Here is a 22,167-nt window from a genome sequence, read left to right as displayed (position 1 = left end):
GCTCAGTCATCTTCCTAAGAGAAAAAATAAACAAACACAACACAGAGGGAAACAGAACAGAAATATTTTTTCAAGATGCAAAAAATGAAACTGTACAACTGTACACTTTAATTTATATTTATTTACATTTTTCAATGAAATTGCAGATGTTAATTTTTCTTTTTTTATCAAGTGTCAAATTGTTTCATTTTTTGCTTCGTGAAAAAATATTTTTGTGTTCTGTTTCTCTCATGAATCTGCTCCATGCATTTCCAGTTAATCACCACCAGAGGTCACCCACTCACCGCATGGACTCTTGCACTTCACTACAATCCCCATCATTCATTGCACTGACCACACATAGCTGTTTTTACTGATTACACATCTGATAAAACTAATCACTCAAGATATGGTATATATCTTATATATCCTAGCGATAGCTACTCTATGGAGCCCTCTCAGTGATTATAGCCTTGCCTTGCCTTTTCTAGTGTTTTGATATCAAATTCAAATTCAAATTCAAATTTTATTTGTCACATACATATACATACATAGTACGACATGTAGTGAAATGTATTGTACGACTGTCCAACAAATTGTCCAACAAAATTAAGAAAAACCTCAAGTTTACAAAAATACAAATAGAAAAAGTACAGTAAACATATATACAGAAATAAACTAGCAATAAAATAAAATAACAAATAGATATGAGAATAAAATAGATATGAGGAATAAAAAATAGAATATAATTCTATATAGATTCTATAAAAAGTAAAGTGTAAAGTGTATGTCAGTGTATGTCAGTGTATGTCAGGCAGATATCTGCCCGTGTTTCCTGGATTAACCCTTTGCTTTACCGTTCGGACTCTGTTTGCACTTCGTTTGGATTATTGCTTGTGTACCTGGATTATATCTCTGCCTTGCCCTATTGGATATTGTTCGCCGATCATCGACCCACACTTGCCCTAGGATCTCTCTTGTGTCTTGAGCCCGTGCCAGATCTGTTTGCCTGTATCTTGACTATGTTTATAAATAAAAGTTTGCACATGTATCCGCATATCTCACGTCTTGTTCGCCCCATTACAGTATCCCTCTGTGTTGTGTTTGTTTAACTTTTCTGTTTGGAAGATAAATGAGCCTTTAAATCTGCTTTGTAAATGCTTTATAAGGTATAAATAGTCCTCACTTTAGATGAGCTCACACAAATAGATGGCTGGCAACTGCTAAATGTTTTATAACTACCTGACTTAATCATTAATTACAGCAAGAATATATGTTAATAAAGCATTTATTAACACACTGAGCAATTATTATGATGTGTGTAAATAATAATATTTATAAATGTACATTTAAATAGTTTATTAATAATTTACTTACACTTTCTAACTGATCATACGATCCACTGAAAACTAAATAACTAGTTTGAAAATAACATAATTTAGAAATGTTAAATTGATCATTAATAAAATATGAACATACAATTATTAAACATTATATATATGCTCAAGAACAAAACATTTATAGCTGCATTTATAAAATGCTTACTAATGCCTATTAATGCTGGAACAATGCTTTACATAAAATTGATTGACTATTTACTAACGCTTTAGAGTATGATTGTTTCTAACATATAATGAACACCATATTAAATCATCTTAATTTATAATGGGCAATATCATAGCTTAACATTGTTTATTTAAGATCTGCACAGTACCTTACAACATCTCTTGAGTGCATGAATGTTTATATAAAACTAATCATATCAGTAGACTTGGGTAGGGTCGGTAGAATGTTCACATACTTGCAAAGTATCCTATACTCAGTTTGTCTGTCGCATGCAGTATATTCAGCAGACACACTACTAATACTCTCATGACTGCTAGTTGACATGTAGTTGCAGAGTTACTTATCAACAGCTGTCTAAAGGGTGCCATCAAAATAATCAAACAGATATTACAATAGAAATGATTCAAAGCAAATGTGTCATATTACACATTCATCTGATCAGACATCTGATCTTATGGCTGTATGAAAATATATATATATATATATATTGTTATTATTATTACTTATAAGTGGTCTTTGTCTACTTTAAGTAAAGTAACATAAGTAACGCGGCAAGATATGAGACTTATAATACATTATAACTATGAAAAATATAATCCAATGCAATTTAAACGGATAGATCGTGTTCATTCTGTGCTATAAATAATCATACTCTTAAAAGCTACAACCACAAATAAGTAACTATTATAATACACTAAAACTGTTCTTATGAATATTCTTGAGATGATATAACATATTATAAAGTTATTTATAATGCATTATGCATTCATTATAATGCCTTAAGAATACCTTTATTACGTGTTATAAATACGGGATTCATATAAAGTGGTACCATAAATACTAGATACTTATTGTTCATGTTAATTAATATAGTTAATGTTAAAAACTGAAACCTTATTGTAAAGTGTTACAAAGTTATAAAGTTTTATATGTTGTTCTGTGTGTGTGCGTTTCACAGAGTTGATGGTTTGGATTAACCCTTTAATTGCCGTATCCCTTAAAACCAAACTGCCAGAGGGTTACTGTAATGCGTGTGCTCACCGGACACCGTTTTATCGATGCCACCAGGGGTGGCGTATGCTGACGGCTTGGGCCCGTCATCGCTGCTTGCAGCTATATTGAATCATTGTTCCCCTAAGAATTTTTTTTTTATTTCAACTATCCGGAGGGTTTCGGGGCCCTTAACGTGCCCGAAAACTCTCGAAAATTGGCACGCACATTGGAACCTGCGGCCATTAGGATGCCGCTGAGGCTGGGACCCGGGCGTGGCACAGGGGCTCTACGGCGCCCCCTGGAAAATTGTCAGAAAACTTGATGTATAGCTCACACATACTTGCACGTATTCATATGAAACTCGGTACACATATAGAACTCATTGAGCCGAACAACTTCCGCGCAGCATGTCATAGGCTCAGCCCAACAGGAAGTCGGCTATTCAGGGCTGTTTAAAAAGCACATGCTCTGGAATTTGATATACTCCTCTGAGGATTTCCATACGATTGCCACCAAACTAGGTGAACATGATCTCAAGACATTGGGGACGCTAAATTGCGAAGATATTTTTGATATGTCGAACGGTTTGCCCGTGGCGAGGCGATGAAGTTATGGTGAAAAATGAGACCCAGGAAATGCCTAATAACGTCCACATACATTGTATGATGTAGATCAAACTTCAGTGATTTGTTCGTTGTATGATGCCGATCGGATAGATGTGACTATTATGACTGAAAGTTATAGCGCCACCAACTGGCTGCAGGAAGTGTGTCGTTTTCAAAATGCTTTGAATTCAGCATCTTCTTTTTACTCGATTTGCTTCAAACTTCACCAGAATAATGTCAAAACACGGCCGATGTAAAACTGTGAAGGGAATATTGATATCTAAAATTATGTTACCATGGCAACTTGTCAAAGTTGAAAATTCGTTTCTGGTAATTTTGAGGCAGATAACATGTTTAGAATGTCATGAAACTCAACACACATATCAGTATTAATGATAGTTAGACACTGGAAAAAGCTCATAAACGGGCGTGGAAGAGGCACTCTATAGCGCCACCTTTTGTCAAAAATGGGGGGGTTAGTTTTAGCTACAGACACCAAACTCGGTACATAAATTGTTCTTATTAATCCGGACAACTTTCTAATTTACAGTCATTAGCTACGACCAACAGGAAGTCGGCTATATTTATTTTAATGTGTTTTTTTTTTAAAAACGAGCTGTAAACAAATTCATACTCCTCCAAACAGAAACACGGAAATCACACCAAACATTTTTTGTCATGATGCCAAAATACTGAAGATGCTAAATTGCGGACGGATTTAGGATATCTTTAACGGTGTTTTAATGGCAATTTATTAAAGTTACAGAAAAAAGAGAAAACTTTTTTTTTTTTATCTTTTAAGAGCAGCTTCCAAACACTTCATAAAAAATTACATACACAGAACAATACAGTGTAAGGATATGTGCTTAATTTCATGAATTTACAATACACTATGCTTAGGAGAAAAATTTAAAACTTAGAGATCTCCTGTCACTGTGCTCCTAATGTGTGCGGTAGGTGACTGGGTGAGTGACTGACTGTGTGAGTTCAGTGAGTGTGGAGGGGGAGAGAGAGAGAGATAGATAGATAGAGAGAGAGAGAGAGAGAGAGAGAGAGAGAGAGAGAGAGAGTGAGTCTGTTTAAACTTCTCAATAAAATCCTTAAAAAATGCTTATAAAGCATTACAGGTTTTGATAACACTTTATAATTAAGTCTCATTTGTTAACAGTAGGGAATGCATTAATTAACATGAACTAACAATGAAAAATATATTTTTTACAGCATGTTAATTCTTCATTGAAAGTATGAACTTACAATGAACAAAATATTTTTAATATTAGAAAAATAGTCATGCTCAAAAGATAAAACTTTAAATTTTTTTAATATTGATCACCATTAAATGGTATATAATTATTAATGATGTAAATTAACAACAGTTAAATAATGTTGTTTTTTAACATTGGTTAATTCACAAATAACATTAAATATTAACAATATATTTTTTACTTTATTTATTTGTGTTAGTAAAAATTATTCATGTTAGTTAATGGAAAAATAAATCATTAAAAAATGCTTATAAATCATTAAAAGCTTTGGTAACTAATAATTTCTCATTTGTTAACATTAGTAAATGCATTAACTAACATCAACTACCAATGAAAAATATATTTTGACAGAATTTAAAGTTTTATATGTTGTTCTGTGTGTGTGTGTTTCACAGAGTTGATGGTTTGGATTAACCCTTTAATTGCCGTATCCCTTAAAACCAAACTGCCAGAGGGTTACTGTATTGTGTGTGCTCGCTGGGCACCGTTTTTCGATGCCACCGGGGTGGCGTATGCACTGGCGGCTTGGGCCCGTCATCGCTGCTTGCAGCTATATTTTTATTTTTTTATTTTATTTATTTTTTTTTTTATTTCAATCATCCGGGCACTTTTGGGGGCCTTAACGTGCCCGAAAACTCTCGAAAATTGGCACGCACATTGGAACCTGCGGCCATTAGGACGCCGCTGAGGCTGGGACCCGGGCGTGGCACAGGGGCTCTACGGCGCCCCCTGGAAAATTGTCAGAAAACTTGATGTATAGCTCACACATACTTGCACGTATTCATATGAAACTCGGTACACATATAGAACTCATTGAGCTGAACAACTTCCGCGCAGCATGTCATAGGCTCCGCCCAACAGGAAGTCGGCTATTCAGGGCTGTTTAAAAAGCGCATGCTCTGGAATTTGATATACTCCTCTGAGGATTTCCATACGATTGCCACCAAACTCGGTGAACATGATCTCAAGACATTGGGGACGCTAAATTGCGAAGATATTTTTGATATGTCGAACGGTTTGCCCGTGGCGAGGCGATGAAGTTATGGCGAAAAATGAGACCCAGGAAATGCCTAATAACGTCCACATACATTGTATGATGTAGATCAAACTTCAGTGATTTGTTCGTTGTATGATGCCGATCGGATAGATGTGACTATTATGACTGAAAGTTATAGCGCCACCAACTGGCTGCAGGAAGTGTGTCGTTTTCAAAATGCTTTGAATTCAGCATCTTCTTTTTACTCGATTTGCTTCAAACTTCACCAGAATAATGTCAAAACACGGCCGATGTAAAACTGTGAAGGCAATATTGATATCTAAAAGTATGTTGCCATGGCAACGTGTCAAAGTTGAAAATTCGTTTCTGGTGATTTTGAGGCAGATAACATGTTTAGAATGTCATGAAACTCAACACACATATGAGTATTAATGATAGTTAGACACTGGAAAAAGCTCATAAACGGGCGTGGAAGAGGCACTCTATAGCGCCACCTTTTGTCAAAAATGGGGGGGTTAGTTTTAGCTACAGACACCAAACTCGGTACATAAATTGTTCTAATTAATCCGGACAACTTTCTAATTTACAGTCATTAGCTACGACCAACAGGAAGTCGGCTATATTTATTTTAATGTGGGTTTTTTTTAAAAACGGGCTGTAAACAAATTAATACTCCTCCAAGCAGAAACACGGAAATCACACCAAACATTTTTTATCATGATGCCAAAATACTGAAGATGCTAAATTGCGGACGTATTTAGGATATCTTGAACGATGATTTAATGGCAATTTATTAAAGTTACAGTAAAAAAGATAATTTTTTTTTTTTTTTATCTTTTAAGAGAAGCTTCCAAACACTTCATAAAAAATTACATACACAGAACAATATAGTCTGAGGATATGTGATTAATTTCATGAATTTACAATACACTATGCTTAGGAGAAAATTTAAAAACTATCAGAAAGCTGTTAGACTGCTGAGTGAGAGATCCCTGTCACTGCAGCTGAGTGAGGGGTGGGGGTGGGGGTGGGGTGGGGTGTGAGTGACTGTGTGGATTGAGGAGCTGGGTGAGAGAGAGAAAGAGAGAGAGAGGGTCTGTTTTTTAAAATCTTTAAAAAATGCTTATAAATCATTAAATAAGGTCTCAATTCTTAACATTAGGAAATGCATTAATTAACGTGAACTAACAATGAAAAATATATTTTTACAGCATGTTAATTCTTCCATGATAGTATGAACTAACAAAGAACAATTTTTTTAAAGCATTTATTAATCTTTTTAATGTTAGAAAAATAGTCATGTTCAAAAGATAAACTTTAAAATGTAATAATATATTAACACATTTTGGAATTAATATTGATCAACATTAAATGGTATATAATTATTAATGTTTATATATATATAATGATAGCTACAGACACCAAACTCGGTACATAAATTGTTCTTATTAATCCGGACAACTTTCTAATTTACAGTCATTAGCTACGACCAACAGGAAGTCGGCTATATTTATTTTAATGTGGGTTTTGTTTTTAAACAGGCTGTAAACAAATTCATACTCCTCCAAACAGAAACACGTAAATCACACCAAACATTTTTTCTTATGATGCCAAAATACTGAAGATGCTAAATTGCGGACGGATTTAGGATATCTTGAACGATGATTTAATGGCAATTTATTAAAATTACAGTAAAAAAGAGAAAACTTTTCATTTTTTTTTTCTTTTAAGAGCAGCTTCCAAACACTTTATAAAAAATTACATACACAGAACAATACAGTCTGAGGATATGTGATTAATTTCATGAATTTACAATACACTATGCGGAGGAGAAAATTTAAAAACTATCAGAGTTCTCCTGTCTCTGTGCTTCTAATGTTTGCGGTAGGTGACTGGGTGGGTGACTGACTGTGTGAGTTCAGTGAGTGTGGAGGGGGAGAGAGAGAGAGAGAGGGTCTGTTTAAACATCTCAATAAAATCCTTAAAAAATGCTTATAAAGCATTAAAGGTTTTGATAACACTTTATAATTAAGTCTCATTTGTTAACAGTAGTGAATGCATTAATTAACATGAACTAACAATGAAAAATATATTTTTTACAGCATGTTAATTCTTCATTGATAGTATGAACTTACAATGAACTAACAATGAACAAAATATTTTTTATATTAGAAAAATAGTCATGTTCAAAAGATAAAACTTTAAAATGTAATAATATATTAACACATTTTGGAATTGATTTTGATCAACATTAAATGGTATATATTTATTAATGATGTAAATTAACAACAGTTAAATAATGTTGTTTTTTAACATTGGTTAATTCACAAATAACATTAAATATTAACAATATATTTTTTACTTTATTAATTTGTGTTAGAAAAAATTATTCATGTTAGTTAATGGAAAAATAAATCATTAAAAAATGCTTATAAATCATTAAAAGCTTTGGTAACTATAATAATTTCTCATTTGTTAGCATTAGTAAATGCATTAACTAGCATCAACTACCAATGAAAAATATATTTTCACAGAATTTAAAGTTTTATATGTTCTGTGTGTGTGTGTTTCACAGAGTTGATGGTTTGGATTAACCCTTTAATTGCCGTATCCCTTAAAACCAAACTGCCAGAGGGTTACTGTGATGCTTGTGCTCGCTGGGCACCGTTTTATCGATGCCACCGGGGTGGCGTATGCTGACGGCTTGGGCCCGTCATCGCTGCTCGCAGCTATATTTTTCTTTGTTTCTTCATACCATGTGACAAAGGGCGTCCCTGCAGCGATGTTCTGAGCTCATATTTGTTACAAATTACTCCTCAGTGAAGCTATTTTGTTTACTAACTGAGGCATCTGGAGTTAAGTACCTTGCTTAAGGATATAACCACACAATCCTGACCTCGGAACTGGAGGTCAAGTTTCATTTTCAGGTCATTTGGCGTCCTCTCAAAACCTTTGTGCTGCCAACTAATACTGTGAAGTGAGATGCTACCAGCTATAGTGTGTGTTGTTGTTTTTTTTTAGTCTCAGATGGCATACTCATGGACTGCCCACAGTCCGTTCACTGACCGTCTGAGGCATACAAAAATGGCAAGTGCTGGCTGAAATCTGATTGGCTGGCACTACGCAACTTCCGAAAGTGAAAACAGGGCTTTTTATCAGTTTGCCTGGAAACAAATTCACGATTACATGGTAGCAGGTTGATGCAATGAGCACTTTTGAGGAAGAACTAAGATCCACTCTAAATGGCGGTTTGTTGCTTTACATGTTGTTCACATGGTCTTTTCTTGATTAAGTGGCTGGTTCTTTGCCAGAACAAGCTGTAATGAGGACTAGACGAGTCAGAAATCTGGCTACGAGACTTCTGTTGTTCAGGGTGGGGGCTGGTGTTTTTCTTTCTGTTTCTGTGAAGGGAATAGAGACCTATCTGCTGCCGGTGTTTTTGCAGCTGGGTGGCTCGTCTCTGCACTTGCTCAACCTCACCATTAACAGCAAGCGTTATCGTGTCATCAGAGTGCAGCTGGTTTGCAGCTTCCTTCTGCTGAATAAATATATGCCCAGATCCTGTTGGTCCTCTCCCAGAAGCCATGATTATAGCACTGGCAACATCCATTTCTGTCAGAGAAAATCGCTCAGAAAAATTAGAGAAAATGGTTCATCTGTTTAATTAGCTGGACTCGGTGTGGTGATTTTTATTTCTGTTTATTTATTTTATGTTACACTATGGTGAGCTCTTATTTAATGAATTCTCCAGTAATTAAATTGATCTTTTTCTTTCTGCTTTATTCAAGGAAAGTTGATTTCTAGGGTTTCTGATTCTCACCTAAATCACTTTTTTTTAACCTATTTATCCATTGTCTGTCTTCTATCTATTGTCCACATCTGACTGTTCCCTGTGTTAGTGTAGAACTGGTTTGAAAGGATATATTGATATTTGAATTGCAAATGTTTAGATATTTTTTGTTGTTGTGTGCAACTGGTTATTATGTTCTTTGCTGCTGTCTCGGCCAAGTCACTCTTGTGTTTAAAGGAATAGTTCTCCCAAAAATGAAAATTTTGTCATCGTTTACTCACCCTCATGTCATTCCAAACCTGTATGAGTTTCTCTCTTATGCTGAACACAAAAGAAGATATTTTGTAGAACCAAACAGTTGTTGGTCCCCATTGACTTCCATAGAAGAGAAAGAAATCCAATGGAAGTCAATGGGGACCATCAAATGTTTGATTACCAGCATTCTTCAAAATATCTCCTTTATGTTCAACATAAGAAAGAAACTCATGCAGGTTTGGAATGATGTGAGTGTGCGTAAATGATGACAAAATTTTCATTTTTGTGTGAACTATCCCCTTAATTCTCAATTGGTTTGTCTTGGTTAAATTAAGGTTATGAACTAACTAGCTCTATTGCAAGTGTCAACATGTATCCTCTCTCTTCACAGTGTGGCAGGTGGGGAGCTCTTTGACTTTCTAGCTGAGAAAGAGTCATTGAGTGAAGAGGAGGCCACAGAGTTCCTCAAGCAGATCTTGGATGGAGTCAGTTATCTACACTCCAAACAGATTGCCCACTTTGACCTGAAGGTACTGAGACATGTTTGAGTTTCACCCCAATGGCAAACTGTGGCGATTAGCATCATTGCGGACCAGCCACAAAAAATCAATTGAGGTTCTTTTATCCTCCCTGCTGGTTATCCACTTATTTCCCACCCTTTACATAATTGCTGGGATGGTCATAAATTCAGTCCTTGTAATTTTTGACTGGTTTTATTGCAGAATTGCATTAATATTCTAGTAGTCTCCGTTTTGAAAGTTTCAGATGTAGATGGAGTTTTTACCTCCCACTTAACCTGAATAACCAGTCTAACTGAAAAAATTAACTTCAAAGCAACCGGCATCCACATTAACCAACTTAAGTGAGACCTAAAGAATAAAATAAAATAGTCAAGCTGTGATGGAGTTGCTCATTATTAGCATTTTACGTCTAATCCTTCATGTTACTCCAGCAACGGCGTTTATGTAATTAGAGCCACTTCTTTCAGAGCAGTCATCCACACAGCAATCCCCAACATTTCTGTTAAATATTTTGAAGTCATTGGAGCTTTTAAGAGATTAGTCCGTGCATGAATAAAGCCCACTGAAGGAAGTATTGTTTCTATGGAATGTCCAGGCAGGGATCTGTTACTGCCTGGCTTGAGTATGCCTGTGCTTTCTAGTGAACATTTCTCTAGCTTTGCATGTGATTTCCATGTGTTATGGCAGATTTCCTGCTTGCTCTCTCTGTCTCTCTCTCACTCCCGCTGTGTTTTTGTTCTGCACCTATCATTAGTTCCTCTGATTCTTTCTTTTGCATTCTCCCTCCAATTCTTTCTCTGTTCTCATCTCTCTCAGCCGGAGAACATCATGCTGTTGAACCGGCGTGTGCCTCACCCGCGCATTAAGCTCATTGACTTTGGCCTGGCCCACAAGATCGATTTTGGCAACGATTTCAAAAACATCTTTGGTACCCCGGAGTTTGTAGGTCAGTGTCATCCGCTGGTCAGTCTATAGAGATGTGTTGTAATTACACCTGCTCTTATTGTTATGGTCCTCTGTTCAATCCTCTCTTTTCTTCTTTCATGTGTAATCTGAACCACAAGCCTGACATAACTGTAAAGAAACACCATGCATCACTGCTTTGTGACCCAATGAATCCTGCAAATAGTTACATAAACTTTCAAGTGTAAACAAATGAATTTTACATACTAATAATAAATTTTTACATATAATTATTATATTATAATTTCATATATAATAGTAGTATGGTGAATTTTACTGTTATATACAGGTATTTGTTTTTGTTTTTATGTTATTATTTTTATTAAATATTTGTATATTCTTTTAATATCTTTGTTACATTCCTATCTATTTTACAAGTTGTGGAAAATTAGTTACCTAAACTATGAAAAAAATACAATTGGAAACAAATAGAAACTAAAAATGTTAAGCAAATCATAACTTAACTTCAAAGTAGGAAGAGGCATGTTGGGTTTTTATTGAAGAAATGCACATGTACACTTGGCAGTTTTGTAAAGATATGCATGGCATATATTTTAAGCATAGGCTTTTAAAGCAACAGGTTTTTAAGAGAAACATTATTTCAGGCAAGTGTGTCCATCCTTGTATGTCAATGTGTTTGGGTTGGTATTTTGCACACAACTACAACCTTCCTTAAATCTTACTGCTTTAACTTAACAATAGAGTCAGCTCTGCTGTTTTCAGTCACATTTTACATAAACAAGACCCCAGCCATCCCAGAAAACACACAGACATGCACACCCATCCCTCTATGCCATTGGCATCACATCCAGTCTTACCTGAAAGGCAGCCAGTGATGATACAGCAGTCTTAATAGAGATACAATGCTAAAGGCCACGGTCAAGCATCAGCTACCCCACAGTGCAGTCTATTTCAGTGCTCAAAGTTACGATCGGGCTTCATGGAGGAGAATCCGGTCAAGATAGACACCTGGTTTTAAAGATACTAATCCAATCCAATCCCAGAATAGTATTAGCCCTTTACTGAGGCATGACTTCATTGATTATTTTTTTTTAACCTTGGGGTTAAGGAGCAGCTTGCTTCCTCCCAACCCTGGTCAATGACCAGATCTAGTGCATAATAGTATAAGTAGTAAATCTAAGTTAATTCTCAGGCATAGAGAGCAGCAGCATCTCTCCCACCTCAGACTTATTTCCTCGTTTCCTCATTAACACATCAGCGATTGAGATCCTCTGAAAGCAGTGACTCATTTCACAGCTCATACGGTGAGAAACCACCAAAATATATTACCATCGACTTAGCATTTCTAGACATTTTTGCTGGCATTTTTTAATGTTACAGAGAGTGGGGTAGGTTGTTGCTCCCTTCCTCTTGCAAACTGTGCATTATATTTAGAAAAAATTTATCATATAGCTGCCATATATAACTGTTTGAGAGGTGTGTGCAAGTTATAAGCATTGTTTTAATGCTTAAACACTGTATTTTGAATGCCTAAATATATATTCTGTATGGCAGATAAAACATGTAAATTACTTGGCTAAAGATTAGTCGTTAGAAAATTGAAATTGAAGTATTTTCCCCAAAAATGTGTCATTTTGATCTAAATGCAGACTTGAACTAAAAATGCTAGTAAGCTTCGCCTCCAAAAGCCTAAAATACTATAACAAATATTATTGGAATTATTTCATTGCATTCAAATATTAAAATTGTCTTGGTTGGTTTGTGAAAATGTGAAAAATGTAGGGCAAAATAAGACTATTAGTATGTTGTTTTTGTTTTTTTTTCATGTTCATATTTTATCTGAAATCTGATGTTGCAATATTTCGGGGGGGGGTTTGTCATGTTGAAGCTTAATTTGGTGTATTTAGGATTTGATTCTCATTTTTATACAAAGACGACAAATTAAGCTAACTCTGTCATGGCTCACCCCAAGCTCTTCTGTATTGTAAGACTGTATTGTAAGTGATTTTTGTTTTGTGGTTTGCAGCTCCAGAAGTTGTAAACTACGAGCCGCTTGGCCTGGAGGCAGACATGTGGTGAGAATGAACATTATTTCATTATCTGACCTCGCTGTTACCTCACTTCCTGTGCTAATCATGTGTTTTTATTTCTGTCTAACTCTAGGAGCATTGGGGTGATCACTTATATTCTGTGAGTAGTCATAATCATCCGTGTTGTTGTGATGCTGTAAATATAGTTTATATCATTACAAATTAAATCTATGTGCATTTTCACTTAGGCTGAAAATAGCATCCATTTTCGTAATTGCATTATTTTTCTCAAAGCATAGCTGTAATCACATTCTGCAGTAAAACAAATTTAGCTGAATATGAAGCAAATTAAGTTGAACTAAGAGTTTTCCAGTCATCTAGTATCACAGAATAAACTCTCGTTGTGCAACAACTGTCATAATGATTGATGTTTGAAGTAAAAGGATGCTTAGTAAGATCTTGCATCCAGCCAAATGCTGCATCAGACATTGATGTTTCCATGATCTGCACAGAGATTGCATTGAGTTCTGGTCAATTGCATTTCCCTACTTTACAAGCATTTCTACAATAAAATAATCTAATAGGATTAGAAGTGAAGAACGGGCAAAGATTTGAAGGGGAGCACAGAAAAGATGAGGATTTGGGGAGAGAAATCAGAATGTTTCCTAGGGGGAATAAAAGAACAATTCAGCACTTGATAAGACTAAAAGAGCTCTTACCACAGAAACTCTTGTGATGCCAGTATCACATTAAAAATACCAAGCACTGTAGTGTTTTACTGCCATATAAAAATAGAGCAAGACATGGAATTTATATCCCAGTCCATCAGTGTGATGGATAATGATTATTAGCGCAACCTCTGGGTGCAGTGTCTAATTGTAAAGCTTGTGTTGCTCTTCCTGTGGAAACACTGAGGTTGCTTTCTGTCTCTCTCTATATGTGTGTGTTTTTGTTCATGTGAGAGGGAACTAAGCACATCACAGAGCAATGTAAACAATGGAACTTGCCTGTTGCTTGTGATAAGACCTGAGGCGACCCTCCTTTTTGATGGGAACCAAATCCTCGTGCCTCTGACGTAAACCGTTAAATGAGTGAATCTCACGAAAACTGGAAATATCCAGCTCATATTTCATCCTATGCTCAAAAGAAGGGCAAAAAAAGAAATTTCATCACATAAAGAACGTTAAGCCTACTTTTAGGATTGTTAGAGTCATGTTTGATCCAAAAATGCCTATCTCTTTTCTTCTCTATCCTATCTGTCCATCACTATCTGTCCATCAACGTGTGCTAATATTAGCAGTCCAAACAGAACTGGAAAGTTCAATGTCTATCTTAGGGCTGTTCCTTACACTTCCCTTTCATCATAGGCAAATAAAAATAGAGCTTCACATCAGGTAGATATCGCACACCATTTTCACATCTAATCCATTCCTATTCTACCTTTATTTTATTTTTCTCACACTTTTGGAGACTGCTTCTCACCCATAGGGAATGACATTAATTGACAGTGTGAATTTAAAACAGCTCTAATTTTACATTAATTAATAAAATGTATCTCCTGACAGTATTTATAAAAGCCATGCACAGATTTATCACTTCAGATTTTTAATTAGCCACAGCAATAATTTTAGAATTATTATAGAGGAAAGAGAGCATGCTGTACTAGAGTGTTACTCTGGTACTGTGGTCTTGAACAGTGTTTTATCACAAAAGAAAAAATGGAATAGAGCATGTAAAATAAACTTATATTGAATGCTAAATGTCCTTTGCCTGTTGTCTCACACTTTAATAGTAATGGTCAGGAAAAAAAGCTGGGCTGCAGCTTATAATATCACAAATATTGTTCACATTAACCTTGACTTTGTTTGAACACTACTATACTGAAGACCTTCACGTCCAATAAACGGGAGATAAAATGGTCTTTTTTTACTGCATCTTCAGACTTAGTGGGGCCTCACCTTTCCTGGGTGAAAATAAGCAGGAGACACTTGCCAATGTGTCAGCTGTGGACTACGAGTTTGATGAGGAGTACTTCAGCAACACCAGTGCTTTGGCCAAAGACTTCATTGCACGGTTACTGCTCAAAGATCCAAAGTAAGAACCACTGAAGAAGCTTGTTATTGTTTGAGGTGGTTTGGTAGGGTGCTCCTTAGCCACTGCTTGTTTCTTTTATTGAGTATTCCTTTTTAGAAACCAGCTGGCTTGAATAATGTCTTATTGTATTATCTTATTTTTGCTTGGTTTTTTTTACTTGCTTAAAAAAGTAAAGTAAGTTTTTTTTTTTTTTTTTTTTTTTTTTTCTTTTTTTTTAGAAATACTATTGAATATCATTCAACTATTTGTTAACTTATTATCTGTGGTTATATTGAATCAGTGAATCCTGCAAAGAACGTTCGTCCTAAATCATGTCGCTTATTAACTAGGTAACTGAGGAAGTGGATTATGTCAACAAACAAGAACAGGTGCTTTGCACATGAATGTGGAGAAATTAATAATTCCTGTTTTGGTTCCATATTGGTCTACCAAGTTGCTTCAGTGCTGGTTTCTTGCTCTCATTTAGTCTTTATCTACGTTGACCTCATTTACTTCTGATGATATTTAAAAGAGAACTAAAACTAGTTCTGCAGAAGTCCTGTCGGTACTTCACTAAAATGCGTCATTCACAGCATAAATGCTGTTTAATCTAAACGTTGTCATGAAAGCTGAGATGCAACATTCCAGAGCCCAGTCCCACAATTCCTTCTGTGTTTTCCGCAATGCACACTGTGATAAATATCTTTCGATTTGTATACTGAATGCCTTCTCGTTTACTCTGAAGGTTCTTTTAGGTGCTTATTTGTGGGCGCTTGTTAAGTTAAATGAAGAGTGGTTCACAATCTGCCTGCCTATGTTCATTACATTCTGTGTGTTAAAAAAGTAAATATAACATCATGTGACAATTATGTTTTCATGTTTACAGAAAAAGAATGACCATTCTGGACAGTCTTCAACACCCCTGGATCAAGGTTTGTCCAGCAACCACTAGATATGGAGCAGTTATCAAGCACATTATTATCTTAACACTTGGTTAAAAATGTGAATGTCTTCTTTTAAGCCAAAGGACACACAGCAGGCACTGAGTCGTAAGGAATCGGCAGTGAATATGGAGAAATTTAAGAAGTTTGCTGCCAGAAGAAAGTGGAAGGTGCTTTTTTTATTTGACTTTTGACTGTTTTCTGTTTAAATGTTCAGCATTCAGATAGCAAACGTCATGTTCTGCTGAGAAAAATGTAACTATTTGACATAAAGTGTGATCAGTGTTATGCCCTCAGTAGTGCTTTCTGAGGAATCAGCATTTTGTGCCACACCAACAAGTCACGCTATTTCCACACACGCTTTTAAAAGCATGCAAAACAAACTCTTGGAGCTATGAAACAATAAAGAACTTAATTCTGCCCTCAAGCGCAGAATTAAGCTCATTTCATAAAAACAAATAATGTCCGGTTAACATGTCATTTGAAGAGTTGAAATATCATTTCATCTATTGAGAAGAGTTTTAATCGTTGTTTGATGCTTTAGATAAAAAGTCTGTTACAAATTCTATAGAATGTCATGAATATCATCTCTCCTTTAATATTGTTTGTTTGTTTGTTTTGTCTGACTTCCTTAGCAATCGGTGCGTCTCATCTCTCTGTGTAACCGGCTCTCCCGCTCCTTCCTGTCTAGGAGCAATATGAGTGTGGCTCGCAGTGATGACACACTGGTAAGAGTTCACAGTTAAAATCATCATTCAAGAAACTTATTAAGATTACAGTCATGTGTTACACTTTAAAAAAAGCTTGTATTAAGGATTTGCTAAGATGAGGTAGACTTCCAAAACACTTTTGTATTAAAACAAAGCAGCAGGAACTGGCAAAAAGAACAACAAAACCTAAAAGACATGTGATGAGCCTGGCAACAGCAGAGGATCCCCCGTATCCCTGAGCTCTGCCATGGTCTGTATTTATGGGATGAACAGATCTAATGAGCATCCCACACACCTGAGAATAGAGGCAGACACACACATGCAAGACAACTCCACACAAAATGTACTTAGACAATAATGAAATACTCAGATTTTGGAATGATTACTGTTTAATACATTAATATGCATGATTGCTAATTGCAGTGAAAGTTTATATTGAAGCTTTCCAACCTCATCCAACCTAATATGAACACATTCATTGACACTTGTACAGCCATGTGGGGTTTTGCATGGTCTTTATACTGGCCAGATATTTGCTTACTGATGTGTGATAAGCCTGAAGAGTGAAGAGTGTTATTGCCGTTGTGCTGTATAAATTATCTAAACTTTTACAGCTTACGATCTCTCTTTTTTTTTTACCTGCTTCTTACACGTCACACATTGCCATAAAATAAATATTTTTACCTAAACTGAAGTGATCATATAACTTAAAATGCATATTTAATATTACCTGCATTATGATAATATTTCAGCCTTTATAGTGCACTTAAATCTGTGAGAAATTTGGGGTTTCTGAACAGGAAATGGGTGTGTTTCAGACAGGAAGGGTGTCAGCAACAATAATAAAGATGTAACATCCTTTATCATTCTAATAATCCATCTATGCACTACTATTAAAAAGCTTTGTTTGTTTGTTTGTTGTGGATAAATTCCACTGAAATTATTCAGTAACAATGCGTTTAATTGATCTTAAGTGACAGCAAAGACTTTTATAATATTACAAAAAATTCTGTTTCCAATAAATGCTGTTTTTTTCTTTTAAAACTTTCTATTCATTAAAGAATAATTTTCACCATTGACAATAATAATAATTGTTTCTTGAGCATATCGGTATGTTTCTGAAGAATCATGTGACACTGAAGACTGGAGTAATGGCTGCTGAAGATTCAGCTTTGCCATCAAAGAAATAAATGGCACTTTATTCAGACAGAATAATAATATTTCAAAATATTGCTGTTTTATAATATTTATTCTTTCAAAAACTTTATAAATTCTTATTGACTAAACTAAATTTGAACTAAAGCACCAGTTTTTATTTAAAATTGAGAAAATCCCTTGAAATCCATTTTAAATTCCATTTTTAAATTAATATTTACATTTACATTTACATTTATTTACAATATGGCTCTCAGTACCATATTATATAGTGTAAAGTGCATGGTATTATCATCTGATACCATCACTGCGTCATAGTCCTTCCACAATATTTGTTTTTCCAGGAACAGAACAAATTTAGACCCAAATCACCTAAAGGTCACATAAAATGACACAGTCACATAGAAGTCTTGTTTTACGCTCCATGAGTGACTCCAGCATCACTCTCTATTGAAGCCTCTGGCTGTTTGTAGAGTGTGTTCAAGTGTGCGTTCTGTGTAATTGGATACACTCGTCTAGTATGAGATGTGCATGTGGGTGTTATTCCAGTGCACGCCTTCATTAAACACAAGCACACATTCTCTCTTTTTCTCTTTTCTGTCCCTCACGGCCAGTCCAGTTTCCCTCTATAGCTTTGTATTTGAGTGTTTTGTCCAACACGTCTGAACTGTCAGATGCTGTTTGGAGGTGGTTGGGTCACATAGCACACAAAGCAGCGGTCGAGCGGTGAAGAGAAAGCACGGTCTGTGCTCCACCCCTCGTCTGCATTATTCAATAGGATTAGGACTTCACGCTGTGTATTTGCTGATAAGACCAACTGTAGTACTACTGAGCATAAAAGGATTTGCTCAAAGTGTGACTGTCAAAGGGTGCTTGCTGTTGTTTTTCCTTCTAAATCTTGTTGTATAGTAGCCTAAATACGGTCATGTTAGCAGTTTATCATGAGATTTTTATCACAGTTGAGCAACATTTCAAGTCACAGCTGTGCAAGAGACATTGGAACTGTGTAACTCACATGGTTAATATAGGTTTAATTCTTGTGACATGATCTTACGGAACTATTTTAATGTCAAAAATCTTCACTAAATCTGACCACTGAAAAGCACAAATCTATACAACAATGAATCATTAAATTTATTTGCTTAAAAATACAGTAAAAACAGTAATATTGTTTTACAATTTGGAAAAAATCTATTTTATATATTTTAGTATTTAAGTTATTGATGGCAAATTAGCAGCCACAGATAATACTTTTCTTATGTTCATCTTCATAAACTTTTCTTGCGATTTATCAATGTTGAAAACAGTTTAAATGTGAAATATCTTTAAATACTTAATATTAAATGCTTTTAAATATTTTTGTGGAAACTTTGAAATAGTTTTTGTCAAAATTCTTTGATGAATAGAATGTTCATTAAAACAGCATTTATTTCAAATACAAATCTTTTGTAAGGATATAAAAGTCACTTTTGGTCAATTTAATACATCCTTGCTGAATAAATGGATTTATTCAGCCAAAAAAAGTCTTACTGATCCCAAACTTTTGAATGGTAGTGTATCATACTGATATATGTAATGTGTGCATGTAGTGTGTGTTTGGGTCCGTTATCATGAAGTTATTGTTCATATTCAATAATTCACCGATTTTGTTTTTGACAGGATGAGGAGGACTCATTTGTCATGAAGGCTATAATCCACGCAATCAACGATGACAATGTTCCAGGTCTAAAACATCTGCTTGGATCTCTAACCAGCTATGATATTAATCAACCTAACAAGGTAAGGAGACAAAACAAGACTCATAGAGGTGATATGGGGATGGCAAAAAATAGAGTGATAGTCATGCTTATGGTCTCTGCTTGACTCTGTCCAAGTGATCACTAGCCAACCCGAGCTCGATTGAGCTGATAAGTGTATCAGTGTCACCGTACACTAATGGCGTCTGAGTTTACATTGTCGTTTTCAGCAATGACACTGAGATGTGCAGCGAGTGACTGACAAACAGTCACTGGACCACAACTCATCCCATTTGTGTGAGGCTGTGCTTTGTATAGTCATAGTCACAAAGGGAATTTTGCATTTAGAATGAAAGAGACTTTTAAGGGTTAATTGCCATTATTATGCTAATCATTTAGGATATTTGCAAGGGAACACTGCAAAAAATGTCTTAATCAGTCATTTTGTCTGTTAAAAAAAATTTAAACATCTTTATAGCAAGATAACTTTTAAAGACATTTTTAATTAATAATTTTTATTAAACAAAATGACACATTTTTAAAGGAACACTCCACTTTTAAAAAAAAATAGGCTCATTTTACAACTCCCCTAGAGTTAAACAGTTGAGTTTTACCGTTTTTGAATCCATTCAGCCGATCTCCGGGTTCCTAGCCATATCGGCCTAGAAAATCGCAACTTTTTCATTTTCCCTCGGTCTTATTACACGATGTAATTACAGAAGAGTCAAGCTTTAAATAGGAAAATTATCGAAACTCTTTGGTCATTTTTGAGCGAGGTGCTAATGGTCTAATCTGATTCAATGATCTATGCTAAGCTAAGCTAAAAGTGCTACCACCGGACCCGGAGATCGGCTGAATGGATTCAAAAACGGTAAAATTCAACTGTTTAACTCTAGGGGAGTTGTAAAATGAGCCTATTTTCAAAAAAGTGGAGTGTTCCTTTAAATAACACATGTTTTTAGAGAGACTATGTAGATCTGAACAAAAAAAAAGAGGTGTTTTTTAAAAAGAGGTTTTGAATGTTTTACTAGAAAACAAGACGTTCTGGTTAAGTCTTTTTCAGTGAGTGTTTCTGTAAATGTTGGAATGTCTTGTGTGTATGGCACATGTGTGACACAGGAAAAGTGTTTGTTTAGAAGGAGGGAATGAGGCTGAGGTTGATAAAACCGTAATCTGCTCATTGATGTGAAGAGACAAGCGTGCTTTTAACTGTATTGCTCAGAGCTGTCCAGTGCTATCTATGTTTTTGTATGCACAGTGAACACTATTCCCATGATTCTCATGCATTTATTCATTCAGAGGAGTTTATCACCATTCTTGAGAAACAATTCCAGTCTTGTGCCTGCAAGAATTATTTACCAACCACCGTGATTGCTCTTCGCCAATTAAAACTGCTGTGCGAACAATGAAAAATGAATCGGGCTAATTTGAATTGGCATGTTCATACTGATTCAGAATGATAGGCTTAATTAAAGCTGCTTTTGAATGCTTCGAGGAGCTATTAGTGTGTTGTTATATTCAATAAAGTGATTCCTGTTTGTGTGTGTGTGTACATATTTCAGCACGGAACCCCTCCGCTGCTGATTGCTGCGGGCTGTGGAAACGTCCAGATCATTGATGTGCTAATGAAAAAAGGAGCAGAGATTCAAGCCTTTGATAAGGTGTTGTACTCCATTCTCTCAGATAATTAATGTACAAGAAAATAATGTACTATTCAAAAGTTTGTGGTGGGTATGATTTTTTTATGCTCACCAAGACTAAATTTAAAACTGTAATATTGTGAAATAATATTTAAATATTGATAGGATATATTATAATATATTAATATAATATAATAAATATTACAAATTAGTATTTTCTATTTTAATATGTTTTAAAATGCAATTTATTCCTGTGATGGCAAAGCTGAATTTTCAGCAGCAGTTACTAACCTTCATACTTTTATCATTTTAATGTGTCTCTTCTGAATAAAAGTATTAATTGATTTTTAAAAAAAATGTATCAACGCCAAACATAGAGGAAGACACTGAATACATGTTTCAGGAGTAGTTTTAACAGAGTTTAAATGGTAAATTTGGGCATGATAGACACCAAAACAGCTGAAAATACGTACAAGTCCACACAACATGCCATTCTCTTCCTCAGACTGGAGCCAACGCGGTCTACTATGCTGCCCGACATGGTCATGTGGGGACCTTGAGATTCTTGCATGAAAAGAAGTGCCCTCTGGACATCCAAGATAAGGTGCCTTCATCTTTCTCTATCTCTCTCTCTCTCACACACACACACTCAACAATCACAACCCCAGGGAGAGGACAGATTTGATTTTTCAAAGGCTTTCCCCATCCGCCACCTTTTCTCCAGAAAACCTTTCCTACAGAGTTCACACGCCTCTATACTTCCCATTGGTAATTTGCAGTTGCTATGGTTACTCGCTGGCCTGAGGTTGAGCCATTGTATGAAATAACTGTTGACTGTTTGTTGACTGCCTCACTAGCCAGTGAAGTGCGCTCAGTCAAGCGAATTCATAGGGTAAAGTGTTGTCGAGTTTGTCGGGAGTGCCATACGGAATCACACTTGGCGTGTCCGCAGCTTCATTACGGGTGTAAAATGAGTTCTTGAAACGT

General features: G+C 35.5%; 1 protein-coding gene across 1 annotated transcript in view; it reads left to right on the top strand.

Moving 5' to 3' along the window:
- Positions 1–22,167, top strand: part of LOC306871557 (death-associated protein kinase 1-like) — a 95,734-nt gene that overhangs the window by 46,057 nt on the left and 27,510 nt on the right. Inside the window, exons 4-14 of the mRNA XM_079419593.1 lie at positions 9,842–9,980; positions 10,788–10,917; positions 12,922–12,970; positions 13,059–13,085; positions 14,867–15,019; positions 15,885–15,930; positions 16,020–16,109; positions 16,575–16,667; positions 19,464–19,583; positions 21,103–21,201; positions 21,686–21,784. Of these exons, the coding sequence (XP_079275719.1) occupies positions 9,842–9,980; positions 10,788–10,917; positions 12,922–12,970; positions 13,059–13,085; positions 14,867–15,019; positions 15,885–15,930; positions 16,020–16,109; positions 16,575–16,667; positions 19,464–19,583; positions 21,103–21,201; positions 21,686–21,784 (1,045 nt within the window). The remainder of the gene's footprint in view (positions 1–9,841; positions 9,981–10,787; positions 10,918–12,921; positions 12,971–13,058; positions 13,086–14,866; positions 15,020–15,884; positions 15,931–16,019; positions 16,110–16,574; positions 16,668–19,463; positions 19,584–21,102; positions 21,202–21,685; positions 21,785–22,167) is intronic.

The sequence above is a fragment of the Barbus barbus genome (genome assembly GCF_936440315.1).
Source record: "Barbus barbus genome assembly, chromosome: 6".
Taxonomy (NCBI): domain Eukaryota; kingdom Metazoa; phylum Chordata; class Actinopteri; order Cypriniformes; family Cyprinidae; genus Barbus; species Barbus barbus.
This window is presented reverse-complemented; position numbering and strand designations above follow the sequence as displayed.